Source organism: Lactuca saligna, chromosome 7, assembly GCF_052625555.1.
Source record: "Lactuca saligna cultivar CGN05327 chromosome 7, ASM5262555v1, whole genome shotgun sequence".
NCBI classification, from domain to species: domain Eukaryota; kingdom Viridiplantae; phylum Streptophyta; class Magnoliopsida; order Asterales; family Asteraceae; genus Lactuca; species Lactuca saligna.
Genome location: NC_136423.1, coordinates 177,163,317 through 177,186,483, shown reverse-complemented (window position 1 = coordinate 177,186,483; position 23,167 = coordinate 177,163,317). Strand labels below are relative to the sequence as shown.

Genomic DNA, 23,167 nt, shown 5'->3' with positions numbered 1-23,167 from the left:
ACCTTATTCCGGTAATCTTCCCAAATGCAACAAGTGCGGTTTCCATCACTATGGAGAATGCAAGGATTTTCAGTGCACCAGTTGCAACCGAAGGGGTCACACCGCAAAGTACTGCAAGGCTTACCCTCCCCATAACCAAAATCAGGGAATCAACAACAACAACCCTCGCAACAACAACAACGCCCATGCCAGCGGCAATAGCGCAGGGCCTAGCTACACCTGCTTCGGATGCGGGAAGACTGGACACATCCGCCGAGACTGTCCCAACAACAACAATTTAAGAAATGGAGGAACAGGAAGGATGTTGACCATGGGTCAGAGTGAGGCTATTCAAGACCCCTCTGTTGTTACTGGTACGTTTCTCTTAAACCACGCATATGCATGCATCTTATTTGACACCGAAGCGGAGCGAAGTTTCGTAAGCAATAAGTTTAAGCACTTATTAAAACAACTTCCCCAAAAGCTAAATGAAGCCTATACGGTGGAAATGGCTAATGGGAAAACCGAATCCACTGGGGAAATCTACACCGGATGTACCCTAACTCTTAATCAACACGTTTTTCTAATAGACCTAATGGCAGTGTCAATTAGGAGCTTCGATGTGATCATCGGCATGGACTGGTTAAGCCCCCACCATGCCGAAATTATGTGTCATGAGAAGGCCGTCCGTCTTCGCCTTCCAAATCACGGAACCCTAGTAATTTACGGAGACAAATCTAGCATGAACCTTCGCCTCGTTTCGTGTGTCAAGGCACAAAAATATCTACGAAGGAACAATCTGGCGTTCCTGGCTCACGTGGTGGACAAAACCAAGAAGGAGATTAACGTTCGAGACATTCCCGTAGTATGTGAATTTCTGGACGTGTTTCCTGAAGATCTCCTGGGAGTACCCCCAGAGAGACAGGTTGAATTTCGAATCGACCTTATTCCAGGAGCAACCCCTCTTGCTAAATCACCCTACCGGTTGGCTCCTGCCGAGATGCAGGAATTATCCAGCCAACTCAGCGAACTTTTGGATAAGGGATTTATTCGACCTAGTTACTCGCCATGGGGAGCTCCGGTGCTCTTTGTCAAAAAGAAAGACGGATCTTTTAGAATGTGTATCGATTATAGAGAGTTAAACAAACTCACAATCAAGAACCGCTACCCACTCCCACGAATCGATGACCTATTTGACCAGCTCCAAGGGGCTAGTTGTTTTTCTAAAATAGATTTACGGTCCGGATACCACCAACTCAAAGTCCGGGAAGAGGATATCCCAAAAACCGCTTTCCGAACTCGCTACGGACATTATGAATTTGTCGTAATGCCCTTCGGTCTAACGAATGCCCCTGCCGCATTTATGGACCTAATGAATCGAATCTGCCGACCGTTCCTCGACAACTTTGTCATTGTTTTTATCGATGACATCCTCGTCTATTCTAGAAGCAAGGAAGAGCATGGCCAACATCTCCGACAAGTCTTAGAAACTCTACGATCAGAAAAACTTTACGCCAAACTCTCCAAGTGTGAGTTCTGGCTGCGGAGCGTGAACTTCCTAGGTCATGTAGTCAGCCAAGATGGAATCCATGTGGATCCCTCTAAGGTCAAAGCTGTAGAAGGATGGGCAATCCCGACAACGCCCACGGAAATTCGTCAATTCTTGGGATTAGCAGGCTACTATAGGAGGTTCATTCAAAACTTCTCTAAGATCGCCAAGCCACTTACCTCGCTTACGCAAAAGGGCGTACCATTCAAATGGACAGACAAACAAGAGATCGTGTTTCGAACCTTGAAACAAGCTCTCTGTAGCGCACCTGTACTATCTCTGCCTGAAGGAACGAAAGACTTTATAGTCTACTGCGACGCGTCAAATCAGGGTTTAGGTTGCGTTCTCATGCAACGTGGGAGAGTGATAGCCTATGCATCCCGCCAGCTAAAGACGCATGAAGTAAACTACACGACCCATGACCTAGAGTTGGGAGCTGTAGTCTTTGCCCTAAAAATTTGGAGGCATTACCTTTACGGTACAAAGTGCACCATCTTCACGGATCATAAGAGTCTCCAACACATCTTAAACCAAAAGGAGTTAAACATGAGGCAACGAAGATGGGTTGAGTTGCTAAACGATTATGAGTGTGAGATTAAGTACCACCCATGCAAGGCCAACGTGGTAGCTGATGCATTAAGTCGGAAGGAGTACTCTAATCGTTGTACGAAAACTCTCTCGATAACCATTCAATCACACCTGGCCACTCAAATTGCAGTAGCCCAGTCAGAGGCCATGAAGACGGAAAATAGAGCAAGCGAAGTATTGCGCGGAATGGAAAAGAACCTGGAGGCAAAGGAGAATGGAGTATACTATTTCATGAACCGTATTTGGGTCCCTAAATTTGGAGGGTTTAGAGATGTTGTCATGAAGGAAGCCCACAAGACGCGATACTCCATTCATCCCGGTTCTGATAAGATGTATTTGGATATTAAACAACACTATTGGTGGCCTAACATGAAGGCGGAAATCGCGACCTACGTCAGTAAGTGCCTTACGTGCGCCAAGGTAAAAATGGAATACCAAAAACCCTCAGGATTGTTACAGCAACCGGCAATCCCTGAGTGGAAATGGGAGGGGATTTCTATGGATTTCGTGACTAAGCTACCCAAAACGTCGGATGGATTAGACACCATATGGGTAATAATCGACCGACTAACGAAATCTGCCCATTTCCTGCCAATTAAAGAATCGTACAAGATGGAGAGATTGACGCGTTTATACATTCGAGAGATCGTGAGACTCCACGGAATACCAACATCTATCATCTCGGATAGGGACAGTAGGTTCACGTCCCGATTTTGGCAATCACTCCATAAGGCGATGGGAACAAACCTCGATATGAGCACCGCTTATCATCCACAAACGGATGGTCAAAGCGAGCGAACCATCCAAACGCTCGAAGATATGCTCCGCGCATGCGTGATAGACTTTGGAAAGTCTTGGGATACCCACCTACCCTTAATCGAGTTCTCATACAACAATAGTTACCATTCGAGCATCAAGGTGGCTCCTTTCGAAGCACTGTACGGGCGTAAATGTAGATCACCATTATGTTGGGCTGAAGTGGGTGACACCCAGCTGGCAAGAACGCATGCGTCGGACAAAACACTAATGGGACCGGAGATCATCCGTGAAACCACGGAAAAGATCGTTCAAATCAGAGCTCGATTGCAAGCATCGCGTGACCGACAAAAGAGCTACGCTGACAAACGGCGAAAGCCCTTAGAATTTTAGGTCGGTGACCGAGTACTGTTAAAAGTCTCGCCCTGGAAAGGGGTTATACGTTTCGGAAAACGGGGAAAGCTGAACCCGCGATACATTGGACCTTTCGAAATCGTCGCTCGGATTGGTCCAGTAGCATACAGACTACAACTATCCGCAGAGCTAAACGGTGTACACCCCGTGTTTTACGTCTCTAATCTGAAGAAGTGTCTCTCAGATTAAACACTCGTCATTCCCCTTGACGAAATCAAAATCAATGAGAATCTCCTATTCGTTGAAGAACCAATCGAAATCATGGACAGGGAGGTGAAGCGTACTAAGCAGAGTCGCATCTCGATCGTCAAAGTACGGTGGAACGCAAAGCGTGGGCCAGAATTCACTTGGGAACGCGGAGACCAAATGAAGCAAAAGTACCCTCACCTATTCTAGCTTTCTCAAATCTAGCTTTCAAACAGAATTTCGGGACGAAATTCCCTCTAACGGGGGGATGATGTCACAACTAGAAATTTTATGTCTTGTAATCACTATACTCAAGTAAATGTTGAAATCAAAAACTCAAAAGCATGTATGATGCTTACTCAATGGAAAACTAAACCCCAATTCACTACATCAAGCAATTGGAAAACCCTAGAAGTTCTTGTTAAGTCCATTTTGGACTAGAACTTCCTTATTGGATCCAAATGGACCAATAAGCTTCCAATTGGACTATCATGGGTTTAGAACCCTAATTGGGCTCTAATTGGACCCCCATTCATTTATTTCAATATTATGGGCCATATTGGGCCTAGAATGAAATAAATTGAAAGCTTTGATCCATGATTAACCCAATCTAGCTTATTAAAACATAAAAATCACAATTTTATTTTATAAGGCCAATAAATACCTAAGACTAACTCTAATATTGGGCTTAGGAGCAAAAAGCCCAAATTTTTCCTTCCTCCTTCCATGTTCTCGGCCCAAAGCAAGCCCAAGAGAAGGGTTTGACTTTCTCATGCCACATCACTTTTATCTTTTGGACTTCCATGCAAGAGACTCATGTCTCCATGCAAACCTCACCTCAAAAATCATTTCTTCTTCCTCTCTCTCTCACTCTCGGCCGAGCAACACCCACACACACACACACATCTCTCACAAACACTCTCTAGATCACTCAAGGTTTCTTTCTTCTTCTCCATCCAAAATCTCGAGATTTAGGGAGCATTCAAGGAAGTTCTTCCACAAAAATCATCATCTAAGGTAAGGTTTTGCTTGGATCTATGACTTGTATTCCTTGTTTTATCAAAATCCCTTCCTAATCCATGCAAAAATCGTGATCTTGCACTCTAGAAAACTCCATAAACTCGAAAACTTCATCAAGGAGTGCAAAGGCCAAAAATCACTTCATTTCTTCCATTCTTTCTTCAAAAACCGAATCAACACCCAAGGTGAGTTTCATACCCCCTTATTTTCAGTTTTCATAAGTTTTTGTGGGGGAGAATACAAGCAAAGGTGTAGATCCATCATTATGTGTATGTTGTGGTTGATTTCTATGCTTATATGTATGTTTTGTATGATTTTGATGCTAGATCTAGTTATGAAATGCTAAAAACCGAGATATGTATTTTATTATAGCTTAAAATATACTACTACATGCAAATTATACTAAGAAAAATAGCCAAATGGCTTGACAACACTTAATTTGGGCTAAAAACTCATTTTTTTGACATAAAATGTTGAAAATACAAAGTTGAAGGGCCTAAAATGAATTATTTCGAAATCTGATGGGTGAGATGAGTCAAAACAGTTTACATAATGTATTTTCTGAAAATATACTATTTGGAGGGTTAAAAACATAAATTCCAAGCTTAATGGGCTAAAGATGACATTTTCGGCCCAATGAGGCCCAATATGCGAAATTTTCTGTTTTGGAGGGCCAAAACTGCATTTTTCTGTAAAACAGTGGACTATAAGTGATCCAAGTCCTTTTCAAAGGTTTAGAATGCTTTTTAAATTTAAAGGGGACTAAAGTTGCAAAAATTTTTCAATTTGGGCCAAAATTGTCAAACTTGCGAAAAGATGGGTTATAACCGAGAAAACTGAAATTTCAAGGACTTAAACTGTCTTCAATGAAAAATATGCTGAAAAATATTAATTTCAATAATTTTTGGTATTAAAATGTCAAGAAAATCGATTTAAGGACCAAACCGGAAAGTTTTAAATAAAGGATTGAAAAAGTAAATTTTTACAAATAATGAGGGGCTGAAAACAGAAAAATTCTCAAGACTAGTTCAATACATGCAATTTGATCAAATGATGGTACCTCGACGAAATACAATACATTACAACACCAAAAGTCGTTATCAAACGAATTGGTTCGGTCTCGGACCAATAAAAATCCGAAACTACTAACACGACGACACTATGACATTACGACATTACGATTCATAACTAATAACGATTGGGAAGTCACTATACATGCGAGTGTGCACAGACGTCTATGCACCACCTTTGGGCCCCAAAAGTGTAAAATCTTGTTTGTTGAGCCTAGCTAGCCCAATGACCTGATCTTAAGGCCCGAAGACCTCTCTCTCTCTTACGAAGTGTTGGGTTTTACCGATCCGACATAACGTAAAAGGACTTTCAATGGCAAACATGCTGCTGGTCCCCAAGGGTCCTTCAGTGCTGCTAGTAAAGTCGGGAACTCACGATTGCGGGATTGGGCTTCAGGCCCTTCGCAATTACAATAGTCTTGAACGACGCGGGGAAATACTGAGGGTTTCGCACCTTCTCTCCTTCCCTCCGGTCGTGGGACTACACAAGTCCGGGAGGATTGAGTTGTGTGAATAATTACGAGTGACGCCTAAGGGATCGCTTGTAAGGTTGTCGATGGGATGTTTTCATTAACGCACGTCACAACACTTCACCACCCACTGTACTCGCAATGCCTCCGGAGCTCAACGATTACCTCTAACGCAACGAAACAACAGTATACAAACTAAGTAAAGCAAAGTGATAGGAAAACGTCGGGTTTTCCTAGGGTTTTCAACAAGTACAATTATGAATTACCGGTCGAATTTCACAACTCTTACGCTTACATCTATAGAATTCAAACAAGCATACTCATGGATCTTCGCATATTTTTACACTATTCTATTTTTAGAAAATATCGGATTTTCTGATGGTTTTCAAACAATACATTGGATTTCAAACACTACTTATGAACTCATATGTTGACGTTTTTCAAAATACTTGTATTCTCAGGTAACAGATAAGGTGAAGGATGATTTGTACTCTATGACGTTTTGCTGTGGTTTAAGTAGTATCAAACAGTTATTTTTTTTTTTTGAGAATGTAATGTTTTGAACAATGCAATGAATGTAAACGCTACCAGTTGTATCATTCCAAATGTTGGTGATGTATAATGTTATGTTTCATGTATATGCATTGTGATGGTATTCAATGAGTCATGATAGCCCTCGGACGTTTCCGCCGTCCGGTTCGGGGGTGTGACAGTTATTTTACAACTATTTTTACAAAGAGATTTTTCATAGAGTTATAAATTGAACCAATCTCCGTGGATTCGACCCCTTCACCACTATACACTATTTTAGTGTGTAATATTTAGGGTATTAATTTTGTTGGTCTCGACAACCACCAACAACCGATTAATCCAACATTCCATCTCTAGCTTCCTTTGTTTTCCACGTCAGCTACTAGTCAACAATCTTCCATCCTAGAAAGATGTCCAAGTCCTAAAGCAAAATAGAATAACCTTCACTGGCACAAAATCAGAAGGGTAAGGCGGTGAATTTTTCTAACAAAATCAGGCAAAGAAATGTGGAAATTTTTTCTAATAAAATCAGACATGTAAAAGTGGAATTTTTTTTATTTTTTTGTAACAAAATGACATCTTATAAAATAACCATTCAGTAAGTACATTGTATGACTCTGATTTTAACAACTTGACATAACAATACATGATTTTGTTTTAGAAAAATAAAAAAAAGCTTTTGACAGATTTTGCGCATGGTTAGAATTTCGCAAACACTAAAAATCACTTATTAACTTATTATTACGTTTGATTTTGGTACCGAATAGAATAATCCAAACACCGTTGGATAAGTTAATAAACACTTTAACAAAAATTACAGGTTGTTTAAAGTAAGCAATCCCAAACACCCCCTTAATTAATTTGATAACGATTTGTTTCATGATCTTCACTTTATGTTTCAATTGATGATTGATATCTATTAATTCCAAGTTATTCCTATCATTTTGTATATTAAGATGAACAACTTCCTCTTAATATCTGCTTCGGCCTCTAAGAGCTAGAAGGTCCCTTAGAATGCCTAACTTCGAAAAATGTTTTTGTCCTAAATATTACAAAGATGCTAATGAAATACTCAAGTGCTCTTGAGATTTCATGAGAAATTGATGACACAAAATGCAGCCTTCCTTTCAATTTTCTCCAATTCCTTCCTGACCTCTATTTTCCTCTTCAGATCACGTAGATAAGTCTTGGACCACCAAATATCCATCATCTCCAAAGCACATGCAGTCTTCAAAATACGCTTGAGAAAACATATTTCTGAATTATAACCATGAAAGTTCTTCAAGGTCACAATCTTGAGGCAATTCGTTATACATATAGGTATCAATGACCAAGTTGAATTGTTCTCACCAAGGTGCATGTCGCACATGAATCCCTGTACAACATTTTTAGAAAACCTTTCATTAATATCATGATCACTGGAACAATATTTTAAAATTTTGAGAATAGAGTAATCCACCTCTGAGAAACAAATAGATTGTAGAACTGGACAGAAGGAAAGCAAATGCATCAATACTCTAAATGTATGGTTCATCCCGATTTTCACAGTTAGCATTAAATGGGTCAAATTTGTGAACACCGGAAAACTAATACAAGCTGCAAATGAAAGAGTCTTCGCATGGGAAAGAAAACACACAAAAACAAAAGTTAGTTTGTCAAGTTTGTCATAAAGAGGCGAATTCCGATATATATATATATATATATATATATATATATATATATATATATATATATATATATATATATATATATATATATATATATATATATATATATATATATTCTATTGAATACGTTTGCGAATTACCTCCATAGTGTGATTAGATAACGTCAAAGACACGACATATTTTAGTTGTTGAAATAGATCAATAGCTCGACATGCGACTTCATTTACCCCTTCTCCGGGACTAGGCAACTTAATGAATGCTTTGTCCAGAGACATTGTATCATTGAAGGTAATCTCGTTTAATAGGTTTCCAAAATATTCAAAATATGTAATATTTGCTGCATCGATCTTGATCTTACAGCCACTAGTAGGATGATTGAATACCACAAAGTGTGTCAGATCACGTATGCTCAAGCTCTTTAATGTGGAACTAGAAATTGCAATGTTCTTCAAGTTAATCCACCTGCAATCTGATAAAGCCAGTTCTTCTAGAGCTGGGCAGCCTGAAAAAAGCTTTTCTGTAAAATCATCATTCAGGAATCTAACAAAGGACAGGTGTAAGGTTTTCAGGCATGGAAAAGAAACGTGAGATGGGAGTTGAATAGCACAGTTCATTCTTATTTTCAGGCTAACCAATGATGTGTTATGAAACATAGACTGAGGAATCACAGATGGATCCTTTGCAAAGAGAGACATATCAAGATCCTGAACATTGTGCATGATTGCATCAGAAATCCATGAGCTTATTTGAAATGCATTACGATATACACAACATGATAGACGAAACTTCTCCATATTTGATTCGTCATGTAATCGTAAGACTCTTTCTACAAAGTTCACAAAGGAAGTCACATCAGGCCGATGCCATCCATCAGCCAATTTAGCCATCAATAATTCATCATCAAAATCAACGTTGGGAACAGAAACCCAGAGGTTCTTCCATCTTGTAGATAGTATGGACGTCTTTACAGCTTCTTTTGTGGGCATAAAAGACAGAATTTGATGAAGAATATAATCTGGTAGATTGCTGATATGATCCAGATCGACTATATCACCTATATCTTCAATTTCATGTTGCTTGTGACCTCTGTATTCACTCATGGTTAGCCTCTTTGATTTCCTAAACACAGCCTACAAGCAAAATGTCAAGTTTAGCTTCTTCATAATCAACTAAACTGAAAAACATTCAAGAAAGAAACAACGTATATAACTAGATCATAACGGCTGTATGAAACAGGAACTAAGCTGAACCATAGGCCATATCCATTACCTTAAACCAGGAACGTTTCATCACATAAATGGTCAAACTAGGCACTTGTAAGACCCAAAATCGAAAAAGGTTAAGTTCAATTTAAAGGAAATTAACTGAAGAAGTGTAGTCTTTGAGTTATGCTTTAATGACAAGCTTCTTATTTATGGATCGTGGATGACAATTATAATTCCTAGATACAACTAAAACTTATATATAAGCCCTGAAACTGTTGATCGGTAAAAGTGATTGATATGCTAAATAACTGGTGAGACTAAATCAACAGTATTGACTGTTTATCGAAGAATGAGGAAGAGTTATGGCGTAGGTATTGGCATGGCGGTTAAAACTTGAATGTGTGAATTTTGAGGGAGAAATTGTCTCTTAATTCCCAAAATTAATGCAAAAACATTTAGAGTTATATTTAGAATAAATCATTGAAATCCACCATCAGATTTAGTTCAATCTACATGATTCTTTACAACTCAGAAATTTTTACGTATATGTGATAAAATGATCAACCATAAGTACACAATTTCTGTAAATTACTATATATTTTGTTCCCCATTCTACGTATATTGTAAAACTTTCTCTTAATATAGGAATATACTTTTTTTTTTTTTTTTTCTTTTTTATATCTAACGTTATGTCCCTAGTAGTAAAAAAATTGAAAGAAAAGGGAAACTAACAGTGTCCCTAGATTTTTTTGGAAAGCAAAAGATGAAAATTATGTTAAATGATATTTTAATTTCTGTTAAATTAAATATGTGTGGTTGACTGCAAGTTAACTTAAGGTGGTGCGTTTTTATTTTAACATTTTTCAATTTAATGATTGATGAACCTAGTAATAGCCTTTCATAACTGGTCTAGAGTACAAAAATGATAATCTATAAAAGAGGTTAATAATATAAGAGTGTAACGGAGTTAAACATAGATATTATACATTCCTTGCTTCATGAACATGAACATCAACATCCCATCTCTAGCATCCTTTCCTTTCCACGTCAGCCATTGGTCAACCATCTTCCATCCTATAAAGATATCCAAATCCTAAAGCAAAATGCCAAAGTAGTACAACCTCACATGCACAAAATCAAACAAGGTAAGGCGGTGCATTTTTCTTATAAAAACGAAACATGCTGAAAATGAAGCTATGCCCTTTTACATCGGAAAATCATAAAAAGAAAAAAAAAAAAAAAAAATCATTGCAAGTCTCAAGCAAAAGAAAGGCGTTAGATTCCAATGCAACTTAAAGATTATAACATATTCAGACTATGCATTCTCTATCCATGTGATGTAAGACAGATTGTTACCACTATCCATATATGATGATATGATGATTTGTTACATTACATTGTGTATTGTACAGTACACCGAGCATTTTCAAATCATTAAACACAAATGAAATTACAAAGTTACCCTTTTTCTTTTTTCTTTGAACCCTTAATAGTACAAAATTAAAGAGTCTCGGATGACACAAAGGAAGAGACAGAAGAGACACAAGGGAACCAATATCGTCTTTTGCCATCTCTATGGCCATCATCAATCATCGCAAGCCCCTCCTACACATAAATTTAGTAAAACCTCACATGAGATAAATACATATTATTATTATTACTATTATTATTACAAATTTATAATTATAATTATAATAATGAAAATAAGCACTCACATCCAATAAAGTTTCAAGAGCATCAGTGGCACGACCAGTGGACCATGATAAACGTCTCTCTACTTCTTCAACTGTCACAAAACCTTGAGCCTAAAAAAGCATCAAATCATATATTTTTATCAGGAAGAACGACTTAATATATAAAGTAAAGGAAATAACTAATAAGGCTTTCCCGATAAAGTCCTAACTGTTTAAAATTTGCCTTAAACATTTTCCTTTCATTTCCCAAATGTAGTCTTGTATATGTATATGTCATTTCTCAAGGGTAAAATGGTCAATTAGAAGTAATAAAGCGAACCTGGGACAACTCTAGAATTTCATTGTGATCTTTCTTTAATTCAGTTGGGACAGAACGAACAAGCTTTCTTTTTCCAACAGTAATCACTTCAAATCCACTCCCTAATACCTGAAATAATAGTGCTAACAACCATCAATTAAGGTAACAAGCTTAGGAGAATAACAACATTTTAAATCTTGTTTATAATGTCATTTCTAAATAGAAGGGTAAACTGGTCATTTACACATATTTAAATAGTTTTTATTAGTTAAGAAAAGAAACAGTATTTATGTACACAACACTTTTTCTCCGCACACAACAATTTGTGCTTTAAAGTGTTGTATTGTACAACTTTATAATGCATAAATTGTTGTGTACGGCAAAAAATTGTTGTGTACGAATCACTTCCCTTTATGAAAACATACATCAACATGCCCTAAATCTGGTAAAGCTATAGTCATAATAGGCTACTGATCACAAAGATCATAAAAGTAGATCATATAAAATGAACATTTATTAACACAATTTTATAAAACAAATAAAGAAACATTACCTTAAGTTTACTAATCGCACGTAAGCAATCGTCTTCAGTCACTGCCTCACGAGCACCCTTTCGCCTCTGACTTAAAATCTTGCAGAGTTCCTCCAAGTTGATTAAACCACCATTATGGGGTCTTGTAGCCAAGCATATATCCACAATTTGTACCCCTGATAAAACCATATAAGATGTTATTTTCTATTTGCTTGATTGGGACATACCTTAATCTGGTAATCTATATATGAGTGTTTCTATGTGACTTAATGCAGAAATAACAACTTAACAGAAAAAGTCAGGGAAATAAGGCTTTAAAATCATTTATCAAGACAACACTTAATATGGAAAAGACTTAATTGCATAAGTAAAGATATAAACATCAATGGTGTCATTTTAAAGCAAAACATATGAGCTAAAAGCAGACACCTACCAAGTTCATAATAGAAATCACCAATCCCTAAGAGCTCAGCCCAGAAACCTTTATTTGATGCTAATGGGTCTACTCCTACTTTTGCACACATCTCATGGAATTGTGATCTGAAAACAGGGTTCTTGCGAATGTCATTCTGCACTTAGCATAAGAGAGTATGAACTATCAGAATAAAAAATTTCTTGAAAATGCAATCTGACCAAATATAAATAAGCGATTAGATGATTTAGAAAATGTAGGGAAAAAGTAGATAATCGATTGAGAACCTTGTGTTTGCGAGCAAAGTCTTCTAATTGAGAACGAAAAGTGGAAAGCTGCTCTTTCATAAGATCGGTTCTTAACTTGGCTACATTTTCTCCGAGTAATCGATATTGATCCTGATGCATCGTTTTAAAGAAGAAAGTATAATAAAATTATACATCAATTCGAATTTGTATGCAAGTATGAAATAAGGGAAATTGATACGAACCCTAGCAGCGGCAGCAGTCTGTAAACCACCGATTCCTGGTCTCCGTCTCATGGTTCAATAGCACGATGAATCTACAATCTCCGATAAATCTTCGATTATGCTTTTAATTGCTTTTTAGAGATTTTTGTTAGTGGATGAAGGCGTTCACAGATTCACCGGCTAGCATTCAGTGGACAGCTGTTTCATACTTTCATTCGCTCTTTGTTTTTTGTTGAACAAGGATTATTAAAATACAGTTACCACCAATTATCAACAATCAGAGTGGCGCAGCGGAAGCGTGGTGGGCCCATAACCCACAGGTCCCAGGATCGAAACCTGGCTCTGATAACTAGAGAAGCTTCTGCAAAGTTTTTTTATTAATTTTAAAAAAGTGAAATATTACGTATGATTTTGCAGTTCAAAATTTTCAAGCTTCTGCACACTTATTTTTATTTTTGCACTAAATTTACAAAGTTTACCATTGAACGACTCAAAATAATAAAATATTAACCAAGATGATTTTAACATTTTTTTAAATTAAAAAAAATGAATATTACGTATCATTTTGCAGTTCAAAATTTTCAGTTGATAATAATATGGTATTAAACATTTGATTTCGTTTATTGTTACTATGTTATTCAATTTTTAATCTACTAACCTGATTGAAAACTTAAGTTGCTATTCTACACCACACATGTTGGTAAAAATTATCCATATTGCTCTAATGGCATCCAAATAGTCTTATTATGTAAAAATTATAGTCATTAGTTTTATTATTTTAATTGGATAACTGATTATTTATATATTTGGTTGTTCACCACTTCCACCACCATAGTAAAATAGAATAAAAAAATAAAAAACTCTAAAGAAAATTCGAATCAATCAAACATCCAAAACTAAACACTAAATGTTCAAACCCTAAAACATAATTTTGTGCTTTCATTCAAATCAATCAAACATCCAAAACTAAACACTAAATATTCAAACACTAAAACATAATTTTCTGCTTTCTAGAACGCTCAAAAACCCCTTGATCATTCGGTGGGTTGTCGATGTTTTGCTAGGTTTTTTTTTTTTTTTTTTTTTTTGCAACTGCTTATTATGCTATTGTTGATGTGGATATCATGTAGATATGTCGGTTGACTAGGTAATGTTTTGGTTTGTCAACTACTTAGTCAACTTTTCAGTCCTATGGTTAAAGAAAACACAAAGACAAATAAACCAAAAAGTTAAAATTAAAAGGCACAAAATTGCAATACATTTCCAAATCCCAAGATTAAACAACAAAACTAGCTAATCCAATTGAATTGTGTTGCAAATATATAAAATTATTATCTTCATCCTTATACATCAACAAGTTAGTCAAAAATATGCATTAATTTTTCATATCTTGTTCTCATTTCTTAATAGTTTTGAAGGTAAGATGAATATGGGAAAAAGGTGAGAAAATCAAAATGTTTCTTAATACATCTCTGTATAAACCACCAAAAAGCAAGAATAAGAACACGAAAATGCGAAAGCATTCTCAACATAATTTTTGCAATGGCATAAACTTTATAAAAGAAACTAGTTAATAGGAAGAAATGGTTAAGAAAACCAATTTCATTAACCATCGGTAAAAAAAATTAAAAAAATCCACCTAATACAGCTATAACCATACATTTCACAATGATGTAGCCACTAGAAAATGCATTTTTGTCTACATACAACGTCATTTTTATGTTTCGAAATCCCCACTGTGAAATGAGGGTTAAAGAGCATGAAATAAGGACTTGTGAAATGAGGGTTAAAGAGCATGAAATAACCAAAGTTTAACAAAAGATAAAGGAAGAAGAGAAATGAAAGGAAAATAATTTTTTTGTGTTCCCAAACTGAGGAGAAATAGAACAAAAATTAATAATGTTGTTATTTCTTTCCAAATCCTTCCAAATCGGAAGAAAAACGATCATTCAATTTCCCTCCACTTCCTTCTTTTAATGAAACTCAAGAACATCATTTTTTTATTTATTTATTTTCTTCAATTTCCCTCCACCCCATTTCATTTTTTCTCTTGTTAAGTTAAATTCAAGAACAGGGTGCAAGTGATCGTTTTCTCAGATACCATGTCCTTTTTCTAGTACTGCAAAATTTGATCCGTGTAATATGATGTTTGTCTTCTTATTGTTATATTGTTAACATTTTTCCAAAAATCATGATTTTTTTTTATCAAGAACAAACATTTTAGTGAAATTATTATGCTAACAGATCTTCCAAAGTCCCATTTTCACAAGGAAAAAAAGAGCCATAGTCTGCAAAAACGAAATATTAGATTGAGAGTAGACATAGAAAAGTTGATGTGTTATGTCATAATCAAGCTGAAAAACTTCACCCTAAAATTACACATTTATTTTCTGTGGCGTCGTGTCAACCCAATCATTTCATATCGAATTCCCATAGGGTTTAGGGTTTAATCTTGTAAATTTGTTGTGTCAGGTCAGATTGAAACCAAATGAATTTAAAAAATAAAAATAAAAATAAAGAACTGGAAGGCTGAATGACGAAATACACATTAGGTCTAGAGAACAGCATAGAGAAGTATGAGTTTAGTGTTCCTTTAAGCTGTGTTTCTTTAATTACTTCAATAGGTTTTTTGTTGTTAAATGCAAAAAACATACAAGATCTATTTTATCATTTATTGGTCTATCTTCAGCTTCTATGGCTTGGTTGTAAACACGAACAGAAACCCTAAGAGATGAAAAAGAACACAAAGATGGGTTTATTTTTACTTTAATAACGACATAAATGACCACTGAGGCTGGAGGGAGTGAAAGTCGCGCTCCATTTTGACACATTGCAACATTTGTAGTTTCAACAAGCTTTCATAGTTAATAGGTTTCACCAACAACTCCAACACTGTTCTAATTTATGTATTAGTCAAAGAATGTGATAAATCAAGATGTGAATTACCAAATCTAACTTGCAATTATCATAGAGCCATGGCGTAGTATTACTAATGGAAGAAATCAATCACAAAAGCAAGAAACATCTTCATGAGAAAGCATGAACATAAAGCTTTACTTACACGTATGCGTGCCATTGATGAAACTTCAAAAGTTCAAATCTTTTTCAAGCTCAAGAGCCCTGTCATATATCTAAACAGAAAATTCATATCGGAATTCCACAATTAACAGAAGAGCATTTCCACCAAAGGCCTACACATGAAATTTTGAAGAAAATTTTGCTGTAGTGATTAAGCACTAAATTAATTAACAACAAATTTGTAAAACGGACCAACTACAGAGTCGATGAACATTAGCCCAAAAAACATCCATAAACTAAGATGATTTATTGTGAAAGAGGAGCTGCCATCACTAAAACACTGTAATTTTCTTCCTTTTCGAGTTGATTGTCTCAATGGTGAATCTATCATTCGATAATTTTCGCCTGTCTATCAACGGACTACGATATGGAAGAAAAGCAATGTAACCTGCGATTGCAACCGAATAACCACCTTTGACTTTCTCCATGATAAATCCTCTGACCTTTTTATTCGATTGCCAGATCTTTTGCAGTTCCATCCAAGCTTGATTCTGCGTGAATCTTCGTGGAAGAAGAATCGCCGGCTCACCAGCTACTGCATCAGTAGAGCCAGCCATCTCATTAAACCTAGCCGTAGCTCGCTCTTTCATCACCGGTTCACCGGCGACGAGATCCATGAAGAATCTCTCCAAGATCTGTGTTTTGATTAGAGATTCGCCAGCCGTTGCCTCCATGAATCCAACCTTATTCTCGAACCTGGCTGCCGAATGACTCCCCGGAACTCCTCTAAGCTCGTCTCTCATGGTCATTTTCGGGGTTCCAATTCCTGCATCTACCAGGAACATGTCGTCCTTGAATCGTGAAACTTCAGATTTTAGGGCCTTACCACTGGATAGAAGAAAACTTGAATTCGATTTGCGAAACAATCTATTCATGTAGATCGTCATCTTGAGTAGTTGCTTCGTTTTCCTCCGATGATCGTGAAATCGATCGAAGAGACCGAATACAGGTAAAAGTTGGAGATAGGGTTTTTACTCGCCAAACGTGAACAGGGAAAGCCTGTAATCAAACATATTGGACTTGGGCCTAAACCGGAGAACTTTTTATCTATATAATAGACAAAATTGCAAAAATGGTCCCTGTGGTTTGCATTTTTTCAGGAAAAAAGTCCAAACCACGAGTTTTTTGGTTTTGTGGTTCTTTTGGACTGGTTTGTTTGTGAGAATGGTCCCTATACTTAACACCCGTTAAATTCCATCCGTTAACCCCCTCATGTGCCTTGCACGTGAGGGTATTTCTGTCATTTTACTTACAGTGTCAACACTTCCTTCTACCTTTTATCCCTCATTTACAATCCCAAACACCCGTCAACTCCCCACCTCCCTCCTTCTTCCTTCTGCTCCATTAAACCTGCAAAAAAAAAAAAAAAGTCGTTATCGAAAGAACCTAATCGAAGCAAAAGGAGACAAGGTCATACTTTAAAGTCGAAATGGTGTACGTAATGTGGTAGATCAGACCAAAAAATGAAGTTGTCGACGTATCATCCTTATATGGTAAGTTGCTCTGTTTTCTTAAACATTCCTATTTTTCATTTTACCCTTGATTTATACTAAAATCCGCCAAATTTTGACTTTGTTATCATGTACAATTTTGACTTGTAGCGGGTGCACCCACATGGTTTAGTATTAAGCTTCATCATGGTGGGAAGTTTACTAAGTTACCTGACATAAAGTATACTGGAGGTGAAGTGCGTTATGTTGATTATGTGGATATAGATGAGTTTTCTGTACATGAACTTGATGCCATAATGCTTGACCTAGGTTACCCAGACCCACGGATGATTGAATTGAGTGTTGAATCCCCAGTGATATACTACCATTTCAGGATACCCAATGGTGACTTTCAATTTGGTCTTAGAGCTTTAGGGAATGATCAGGATGTTATCAATCTTTCTAAATTTATTCAAAATAACAAGTTGATTGAAGTGTACACAGAACATGGGAAGACAAATCTACTCACATACTTCATGTCTCCAAATGCAAAGGGTAAAGTTGTCATTGAGGAATTACCAGAAAATGATGATCAAGGGGCTAAATATGAGGCTGAAGTTCATGTAGAATCTCCATTGAGAAATATGAACCATGTCAATGATGAACCAATTGGTGAGTACATGTCTTTGATTCTTTTTGGGAGTAAAACTGATGCATTCTCTCCAGAGTATAGAAGGGGTAGAGTTGGGAATTCAAAAAGAGAGGAAGGTTCTTGTAGCAAGAGGCTTAATTTAGAGGATATTGATGATTTAAAAGAGAAGGAAAACACTAATGAGGGTGTTAAGGAGATTCATGAGGCTGCAACTGTTGTTGAAGGATGCTACAATCCATTTACTTCAAATATTGCTAATGTAGGGGATGAGATGATTGGGGTTCATGATAATGACCATATTGATAGATGCTACAACACCCCACCCATTAATGATGATGAACAATATAATGAACTTTTTGACAACCTTATGGAAAATTTAAATGGAAGTGATGAGTATGTTGAAGAGTATGAAGGGGATGTTGAATCTGAAGAGAGTGATGAAGAGTATGAAAAGGATGAAGGTGATGATCATGATGGGAAACAATCAGAAAATGAAGATAAAGTGGATGACATAATGGATGAGGAGAACAATATAGAAGATGTTGATGTGGACATGGCAGACTTCTTTTTAAATGTTGAAAGTGATGTTAAAGGAGCATGTATTAATGATGGTCATGAACCTGAAGATATGGAAGTGATCAACAATGAGGAGTTCGAATCATTGGATGAAGGATCAGACCAAGACAGAGAAAGAAGAGCTCTCATAAGAAATTTGGGAAAAGAAAAAAGGTGCAACCTTGGGTCAGTACATATACAGTCATTCTCAGTGGGGCAAAAGTTTAAAAGTAAAAAAGAATTAAAGGAGTTAATTGATGTGCATGCACTAGAAACAAGAAGGAATCTATTCTTTAAAAAAAATGACAGTCAAAGGCTTAGGGCACAGTGCAGAGGAGTTGTACCTGTCATCAATAAAGGTCAAGTGGGGACTAAACCTACCACTTCAAAAAGCAAGGGCAAAGAAGTAAAGACACAAAAAGAAACATGTGGTTGGTATAAACATGCATCTAGGTCAAACCCCGAATCTGATTGGTTTATAAGGACCTTAAACCAAACTCATACATGCTTACAAACAAGAAAACTCAGAGCTTGTACTGCTTCTTTAATCTGCAAGAAAATCATAGATCAAGTTGAGGCAGATCCGAAGATTCCTTTGAGAGCCATACAAGATCACTTTCAAAAGACCTACCAGGTGGGTATTTCAATGGATAAGGTGTTTAGGGCAAAAGATATGGCAAGAAAGCATGTAACTGGGGACTACACAAAACAGTTTGAGTTGTTGAGGGACTATGCTCTTGAACTTCAAGCTACAAACCCAGACACAACAGTCAAAATAGATGTGTGTCCGAATGGCAACCCTGCATCCCTAACAAGGCAGTTTAGAAGGATTTATGTATGCTTGGGTCCACTGAAAAAAGGTTTCAAAGCATGTCTTAGAGACTTAGTAGGTTTGGATGGTGCCTTCATGAAAGGCCTATTCCCTGGTCAGGTTCTTACAGCAGTTGGTCTAGATTCCAACAATGGAATTTATCCCTTAGCCTATGCAATTGTTGAGTCTGAAAACACAGCTAGCTGGAAGTGGTTTTTAGAAAACCTTGGGGATGACTTGGAGCTTGGGAGCAACTCAAACTATACTTTCATAAGTGACAGGCAAAAGGTAAATTAAAACTCATCAATTGATCATTTAGATTGTGTTTTTTTACCAAAAAATTAATTCTAATTATTGTATGTTGAGTCATGTAGGGATTACAAATTGCAGTTGATCAATTGTTTCCCAATGCTGAGCATAGGTATTGTATTAGACATATTCATGACAATATGAGAAAGAAGTGGGGGCAAACTGAGTACAGGGACCATTTATGGAGGTGTGCATCAGCAACCACCATTCCTGAGTTTGAACATTTGATGAAAGAGTTTAGTGAGTATGATAAGGAGGCATGTCAATGGTTGAAGCAAATTCCTCCTGTACATTGGGCAAGGAGTCATTTCTCAGGTAATTGTATATGTTTGCATATGGTAAAGATTATGTGTTTCAGTTATTTATCAGCATTAATTGTATGTTATTGTAATGTGCAGGAAGAGCTGTTTCTGATGTGTTGATTTCAAACATGTGTGAAGTGTTTAATGGGAAGATAGAGAAAGGCAGGGACAAACCTGTAATTTCATGTTTAGAGTTCATTAGGGAGTATCTAATGAAGAGGATATGCAATGTCATGAAGGCAATGAAGAAGGCTAAAGGTCCACTAACACCTACAGCAACAGACATCCTAGATGCAAGGAAAAAAGGTGCTTCACAATATATTGCTAGGTGGAATGGGGCAAACAAGTATCAAGTCACTGCAGCATTGCAAGATCAACATGTGGTGGATGTTAGGAACCAAACCTGTACTTGCAGAAAGTGGGAATTAATGGGAATACCTTGCAGGCATGCAATTGCAACTCTGAATGAAATGAGCAAAGACCCTGAGGCTGAGCTTGACATTTACAAGTGGGTACACAAGGTGTATTGGCTAGAGACATGGCAAAAAGCTTATTCATTTAAGGTGGAACCAATTAAAGGGAGACCCATGTGGCCTAAAAGTAATTGTACAACAAAGCTAATCCCTCCTCCACATCACACTCAGGTGGGAAGGCCTAAGAAAAAAAGAAGACACAGTGAGGGTGAAAGGTTAAGCAAAAGGCAGAAGGTAAGTGAAGGTGATGGAGTCAATGAGATGCAAGGAGAAAATTCCCAAGGGCCAAGAAATGATGGAGTGCAGAAGCTATCAAGGAAACATGTTAGTGTTACTTGTAGCAAATGCAAGAATAAAGGACACAACTCTAGGACCTGTAAAGGGCAAGGAGGGAATCAATCTAAGAAGTGATTGTGGTTATTTGTTGTGGTGCAATGACTATTTAGTTTCTTGTTGTTAAAAACTGTTTGTTTTTGAAAACTTTAGTTATGGTTTGATGATGTGGTTATGTATGGTGCACAGACACTTGTATGCTTAACTTGGTAATGGTTTTTGGTTCCACTCATGTGGTTAATGGAATGTTCATTTTGGTAAATTTATGACATGTATTTTGGTAATGTACTTTTGTTACATTTTGGTTCTATTTATGTGCTTATATCTGACAACTGATACACATTTTGAACACAACTGATACACATTTTGGAATTCATTACAAACATGATGAAGTCAAATTACAACAAAATTATACCATTTTTACCCTGCATCACTTGATCAACAAAAATCCCCACATTTGCCTAACCCTATCCCTTACATAGACCAAGTACTAAAGATAACAATCACAAACATAAACCAACTTGCACATAAATACATCTTCAGCTTGAAACCTTCATCCTTCAATGCATCACACCTTGCCTCCAACATGTTGTTCCTGCTCAAAAGTCCATTGCACTGTTCCTGTAACATGTTGATACTTCTTACCAGCCCATTACATCTTTCCTCCAATGTATTTATGTTTCTTAGAAGACCAGGTATGATGGTTTTACTCCTAGCACAAATAGGTGGGTCAACCCACCCGATAAACCCACAAACAGAATCCTTAGTAGGGCAAGCATAAAACCTCCTGCCGGGATTCAGTGGTGTCCAAGACGTTTTCACCAAAGCAAGCTTTCCACAAAAACAAACCACCATTGTTCGATTGCAAGTCAGGAAAGGAGAAATGGAAGATAATAGTCGTTGGGGAAGAACAGTTAAGAACGTTGGGGAAGAAGATTTGTTGGGGAAGAAGCTGGGAAAAGAAAACGATATATAAAGGATGTTTTATTTTTCCATATGCAAAAATGGTCCCTATAAGTAAAAGGACAGAAATACCCTCACGTGCAAGGCACATGAGGGGGTTAACGGATGGAATTTAACGGGTGTTAAGTATAGGGACCATTCTCACAAACAAACCAGTCCAAAAGGACCACAAAACCAAAAAACTCGTGGTTTGGACTTTTTTCCTGAAAAAATGCAAACCACAGGGACCATTTTTGCAATTTTGTCTATATAATATAATCACATTTTTATAATTTTATCATTTTGCCACTAATTGGCGAGATTATTTTTTAATAATATTTAATTGTCGATTTGAGACTATAATCTAGATGTTATAACCTGCACCTTAGCTATTTCAACTAGATTTTATTACTTAGACATATTTATCTTATCAAGTTGTGAATATTGAATTTTGTGAGTTTATTCATGATTTTTCTTAAAAAATGTTTTTTTTTCCATTATTATAAAATATATACAATTACAACTTCTCATATTGAGGGAGATGTACTATAGCTAAAAGTCCATCTCCTAAAGCACAATGTACAAGTATTATAATAAATAAAATACAACTTTAATCACTCAATTTTGTATAATCTATTACTTGCAACCTTTTTATTTTATAAAATTATATTTTTGTTCACTTTAGTTTTAAAAATATAACTTTCACCTTTTTACCTTCAACTTTTGTAAAAAGTAATTTTTTCCCGTCTATTTTGTAAAATGATATTTTTCATTCCTTTACTTTTTAAAATATCACTTTCACCCCTTCCACCTTCAATTTTATAAATTATCACTTTTACCCATTTGTTTTCTAAACTTTCATGTTTATATACCCTCCACCTTCAACTTTATAAAATATCACTTTTACCCATTTGTTTGCTAGACTTTTGTGTTTATTTCACTTTCACCCCCTCCACCTTCAACTTTGTAAAACATCACTTTTACTCTTTCGTTTTCTATACTTTGTGTGACATCTCCAAAATCTTGGCCAGAAAAGACCGATTTTCATTTATGCTTTTAAAATAATTTAAGAGTAAATCCTTTTGATTTGAAAGAGTTGCGTAATTTGTTCCCGAAAACAAAACGTGATAAAATAATATTTACCAAAGCATTTCATAAAAGATATATATTTTCATTATATAATCAAAACTCGGGATGTCACGTTCTGATACAGACCATAAAGCATAAACGATAACATTACAAGTCATTCAACAAATATATACATATACAGACTTGTAAACAAAACAACTTGATGATTCATCTATCTTATGCCTTTGCGCCACTTCCTGTAATACAAATAAAACTGAGTGGGTCAGACTTGGGAGCCTGGTGAGCATATAGGGTTTCAACCCACAATAAATAATTATATTTAATTCCACCAACCACAATAACCCAATTACCCA

The 23,167-nt window shown here is 36.4% G+C and overlaps 3 protein-coding genes across 3 annotated transcripts; all 3 read right to left on the bottom strand.

Moving 5' to 3' along the window:
* Positions 1 to 7,653: 7,653 nt before the first annotated feature.
* On the bottom strand, positions 7,654 to 9,330 carry LOC145007488 (F-box/LRR-repeat protein At3g58900-like). Its single transcript, XM_078966417.1, has 2 exons — positions 8,371 to 9,330; positions 7,654 to 7,938 (listed from the first exon to the last, which is right to left on the bottom strand). Exons 1-2 carry the CDS (start codon positions 9,328 to 9,330, stop codon positions 7,654 to 7,656), a joined length of 1,245 nt encoding a protein of 414 aa, XP_078822543.1.
* Positions 9,331 to 10,770: 1,440 nt separating this feature from the next.
* On the bottom strand, positions 10,771 to 13,031 carry VPS22 (EAP30/Vps36 family protein). The gene is made up of 7 exons (XM_078965651.1): positions 12,862 to 13,031; positions 12,659 to 12,769; positions 12,393 to 12,528; positions 11,981 to 12,135; positions 11,449 to 11,556; positions 11,151 to 11,240; positions 10,771 to 11,040 (listed from the first exon to the last, which is right to left on the bottom strand). Exons 1-7 carry the CDS (start codon positions 12,910 to 12,912, stop codon positions 10,936 to 10,938), a joined length of 756 nt encoding a protein of 251 aa, XP_078821777.1. The 5' UTR covers positions 12,913 to 13,031; the 3' UTR covers positions 10,771 to 10,935.
* A 2,861-nt stretch (positions 13,032 to 15,892) lies between these two features.
* LOC145006537 (small ribosomal subunit protein bS1m-like) lies at positions 15,893 to 16,928 on the bottom strand. Its single transcript, XM_078965615.1, has one exon. The coding sequence runs from the start codon at positions 16,803 to 16,805 to the stop codon at positions 16,191 to 16,193; it is 615 nt and encodes a 204-aa protein (XP_078821741.1). The 5' UTR covers positions 16,806 to 16,928; the 3' UTR covers positions 15,893 to 16,190.
* Between the last annotated feature and the right edge of the window lie 6,239 nt (positions 16,929 to 23,167).

What these genes read in the sequence shown, in the direction of transcription:
- LOC145007488 (XM_078966417.1), bottom strand. Translation starts at nt 9,330, where the DNA reads ATGAGTGAATACAGAGGTCACAAGCAACATGAAATTGAAGATATAGGT. An exon ending in TATCTAATCACACTATGGAG is followed by an intron (nt 7,939 to 8,370) that starts GTAATTCGCAAA and finishes AATGTTGTACAG; the next exon opens with GGATTCATGTGCGACATGCA.
- VPS22 (XM_078965651.1), bottom strand. Translation starts at nt 12,912, where the DNA reads ATGAGACGGAGACCAGGAATCGGTGGTTTACAGACTGCTGCCGCTGCT. An exon ending in AGACTGCTGCCGCTGCTAGG is followed by an intron (nt 12,770 to 12,861) that starts GTTCGTATCAAT and finishes ACGATGCATCAG; the next exon opens with GATCAATATCGATTACTCGG. An exon ending in GTGCGATTAGTAAACTTAAG is followed by an intron (nt 11,557 to 11,980) that starts GTAATGTTTCTT and finishes CTATTATTTCAG; the next exon opens with GTATTAGGGAGTGGATTTGA.
- LOC145006537 (XM_078965615.1), bottom strand. Translation starts at nt 16,805, where the DNA reads ATGACGATCTACATGAATAGATTGTTTCGCAAATCGAATTCAAGTTTT.